The 3,785-nt window shown below is 47.6% G+C and overlaps 1 protein-coding gene across 1 annotated transcript in view; it reads left to right on the top strand.

The window, feature by feature from the left end:
• Positions 1–3,785, top strand: part of L3MBTL2 (L3MBTL2, polycomb repressive complex 1 subunit) — a 25,249-nt gene that overhangs the window by 3,337 nt on the left and 18,127 nt on the right. The window contains exons 2-3 of the mRNA XM_003783166.3: positions 674–914; positions 2,782–2,915. Of these exons, the coding sequence (XP_003783214.1) occupies positions 674–914; positions 2,782–2,915 (375 nt within the window). The remainder of the gene's footprint in view (positions 1–673; positions 915–2,781; positions 2,916–3,785) is intronic.

Below are 3,785 nucleotides of genomic sequence, written 5' to 3'. Positions count from 1 at the left end.
CCTCCCAAGTAGCTGGGACCACAGGCGCCCGCCACAACACCCGGCTATTTTTTGGTTGCAGCCGTCATTGTTGTTTGGTGGGCCTGGGCTGGATTTGAACCTGCCACCTTGGGTGTACGTGGCTGGTGCCTTAGCCACTTGAGCCACCAGCGCCGAGCCATGAACTCCTAACACATGCTTTCCATCTTGTTAAGCTCTTCTATTGAGGTGTGGTGGAGAATATAGTTTTGTAAAAATGAAACTAATGGTCTGGGTGCCATGGCTCACGCCTGTAATCCTAGCACTTGAGAGGCCGAGGCAGGTGTGTTGCCTGAGCTCACAGGTTTGAGACCAGCCTGAGCCAGAGCAAGACCTTGCCTCTAAAAATAGCCGGGCATTGTGGCAGGCACCAATAGTTCCAGCTACTTGGGAGGCTGAGGCAAGAGAATCACTTGAGCCTAAGAGTCTGAGGTTTCTGTGAGCTATGATGCCATGGCATTTTTACTGAGGGTGGCAAAGTGAGACTCTCTCAAAAAAAAACAAAAACAAAAAAACTAATGGTCCTGGTATTTGCAAAGCGGTATTTGAAAGGGTTCCCAAAGTGTGAGGGAGCTGATGGCACATCTCTAGCTTCTCTCCCCATACACTACAGCCAATCATGATTCCTTCTGTCTGCTTTGTGTCATCTTTCTAGGAGACGCGGTCTTCAGAACCAATGGAGGAAGAAGAGGAAGATGATGACTTGGAGCTGTTTGGTGGCTATGATAGTTTCAGGAGTTATAACAGCAGTGTGGGCAGTGAGAGCAGCTCCTACCTGGAGGAGTCAAGTGAAGCAGAAAATGAGGATCGAGAAGCTGGGGAGCTGCCTACCTCCCCCCTGCATTTGCTCAGTCCTGGGACTCCTCGCTCCTTGGATGGCAGTGGTTCTGAGCCAGGTGCCTTTAGAATGTCCCCTGAAGATGGAGAAGGGTTGGGAGGTTATGGAGGAAGAGGGGGATGGATATAGGCCATGTGGGCAGAGCCATCAAGATGTGACTTTGCTTTGATGTCTAAGGAATCAGATGTCTAATGACCTATAAAGCAGATAGAAGCACCCCAGGTAGCCACAGCATCATTTCCTCTGCTGCAGTCTGATTTCATTCATCCTTTCATGTAACTAAAATGGCACATTTTAGTTGTAACATGTTGCTTGTATATTTGTGTGAGTAGCCAGGATGTTGAGGAGATAGGAAACCTAGCTGGGAACAGTGGCACATGCCTGTAGTCTCAGCTACTTAGGAGGCTGAAGCAGGAAGATCACTTGAGCCTAGGAGTATGAGGCTGCAGTTAACTATGATTGTGCCACTGCCTTCCCACCTGGGTAACAGAACCAGAGTAGACTCTGTCTCAAAAAGCAAGTAACACACACACAAAAGAAAAGAAAACACCAGGACAAGAGAGGAAACCTAAAGGGATGTACTTACTTTCTAAGAAAGGTCCAAATACAGCATATAGGCTCTTGTCTCAAAAAAAAAAAATAAATAAACAAACAAATATGGCTTATAGGTTGGAAGTGGTGCAGGGGAAGGGGATATAGAATAAAGACCCCGGGTAGGAGGATTGGGATGAGGGTGGGCAGATAAGAATCCCCATGATCAACTGGAAGCCAATTTGCTTCAGAAATATAATGCTTTGATAGCTGCATCAAAGCAGCTTCTCCTCATGGGGCCTCCAGTATGTGGGCCTTGTGAGGAGAAGCTGCCATTCCTTGGATCCTAAACTCTTTGGAAGAATAATGTAATAACTATTTGCAGTTGAATCTTACCTTTCTGTTCATCTTGTTCTCTTTTCCTCTCTCCCTTTTATCTTTCTACTTTCTATCTTCTTCTGAGCCTTCTCTTAGAATCTTATGGCTTTAAAACTATAAGGAACCATTAGAGACCATCAAGTCCAGGGATTCTCTACTCTGGGAAACTTTTTTTTTTTTTTCTTTGCTGGGGCCAGGTTTGAACCCACAACCTCCAATATAAGGAGCCAGCACCCTACTCCTTGAGCCACAGGAGCCACCCTACTCTGGGAAACTTTTAACTAACTGCAGTGACAGTCTCCCACTGCAGACTAATTCATTAGCATTTTTAAATGTTCCCCACAAGATTCTTTTTTTTTTTTTGAGACAGAGCCTTAAGCTGTTCCCCTGGGTAGAGTGCTATGGCATCACAGCTCACAGCAACTTCCAACTCCTGGGCTCAAGCGATTCTCCTGCCTCAGTCTCCCAAGTTGCTGGGACCACAGGCGCCCACCACAAGGCACAGCTATGTTTTGGTTGCAGCCGTTATTGTTGTTTGGTGAGCCTGGGCTGGATTCAAACCCGCCACCTTAGGTGTATGTGGCTGGCGCCTTAGCCACTTGAGCCATAGGCTCTGAGCCCATCACATGATTCTAACGTGAAGTCAGGGTTGAAAAACTGATCTAGTTCCGTGTCCTTACTATAGAGATGAGAAAAGAGCCACACAGGTGAAGAGACTTTGGCACGTCTTCTTTCCATAAGTTTCTTCTCATTTTCTTCTGACAAACTTCCTAACACTCACCTGTTTCCCCAGTCATCCTTGTGGGTTTTCCTCAGCACATAGATCCAGGGGAGGCTAAGCAGCAGAGTCAGATGTCCACACCAGTACCTTCTGCTGCTCTTGTTCCAGTTCTGTCAGCCTTAGTGGGGTTGGGCTCACCTGCTCAGTGCAGTGTTCCAGATTTTGAAGGACCCATCATTTTGTTTGGTTCGAAGAGACTATATTGGATGACTTATGTGCTAAGTTCTCTTCCTAGCTGTCTGTGAGATGTGTGGCATTGTGGGCACAAGAGAAGCCTTCTTCTCCAAGACCAAGAGGTTCTGCAGCGTGTCCTGCTCCCGGAGCTATTCCTCCAACTCTAAGAAAGCCAGTATCTTGGCTAGATTACAGGTGAGACGCAGCTGCTTGGGTCTTCCCTAGGTCTCTAGGTGCCAAGACAGGAACCACCAACTGAGACACGAACCACCAGCTGACTGAAGGCAAGGGCCAAGAGGGCTTTGTGTGCTCCTTGCTTTTGGCCATCTGTGGTTGTAAGTTTTCTGGGGTTTTTTTGTTTTTTTTTTTTGAGACAGAGCCTCAAGCTGTCCCCCTGGGTAGAGTGCTGTGACATCACAGCTCACAGCAACCTCCAGCTCCTGGGCTTATGTGATTCTCCTGTCTCTGCCTCCCAAGTAGCTGGGACTACAGGTGCCCGCCATGCCTGGCTATTTTTTGGTTGCAGCCATCATTGTTGTTTAGTGGGCCTGGGCTGGATTCGAACCTGCCAACTTAGGTGTATGTGGCTGGCGCCTTAGCCGCTTGAGCCATAGGTGCCAAGCCTTTTTTTTTTTTTTTCTTTAAGACAGAATCTTACTTTGACGTCCGCAGTAGAGTGCTGTCACGTCACAGCTCATAGCAACCTCTAGCTCTTGGGCTTAGGCAATTCTCTTGCCTTAGCCTCCCAAGTAGCTGAGACTACAGGTCCCTGCCACAATGCCTGGCTATTTTGTTGTTGTTGTTGTTGTTGTTGCAGTTTGGCCGGGGCCGGGTTTGAACTGGCCACCCTCGGTATATGGGGCCAGTGCCCTACTCACTGAGCCACAGGCGCTGCTGCCTATTTCCTGGTATTTATTATGCTCTCAAATTTCAGAGGGCAGAGGAATCCACTGATGGAGCTTGTTGAATTATAGATCTCTGAAGCTACACACATCCCCCACAGAATCTGATATATAGAGTAAGCTTTAAATAAGAACCTAGAGGAGTCTGACACCCTTGGTCTTT

The sequence above is a fragment of the Otolemur garnettii genome, unplaced genomic scaffold (assembly GCF_000181295.1).
Source record: "Otolemur garnettii isolate 467f Iridium unplaced genomic scaffold, OtoGar3 scaffold00007, whole genome shotgun sequence".
Taxonomy (NCBI): Eukaryota; Metazoa; Chordata; class Mammalia; order Primates; family Galagidae; genus Otolemur; species Otolemur garnettii.
Note: the sequence above shows the minus strand (reverse complement) of the source record. Positions and strands in the feature narration are given on the sequence as shown.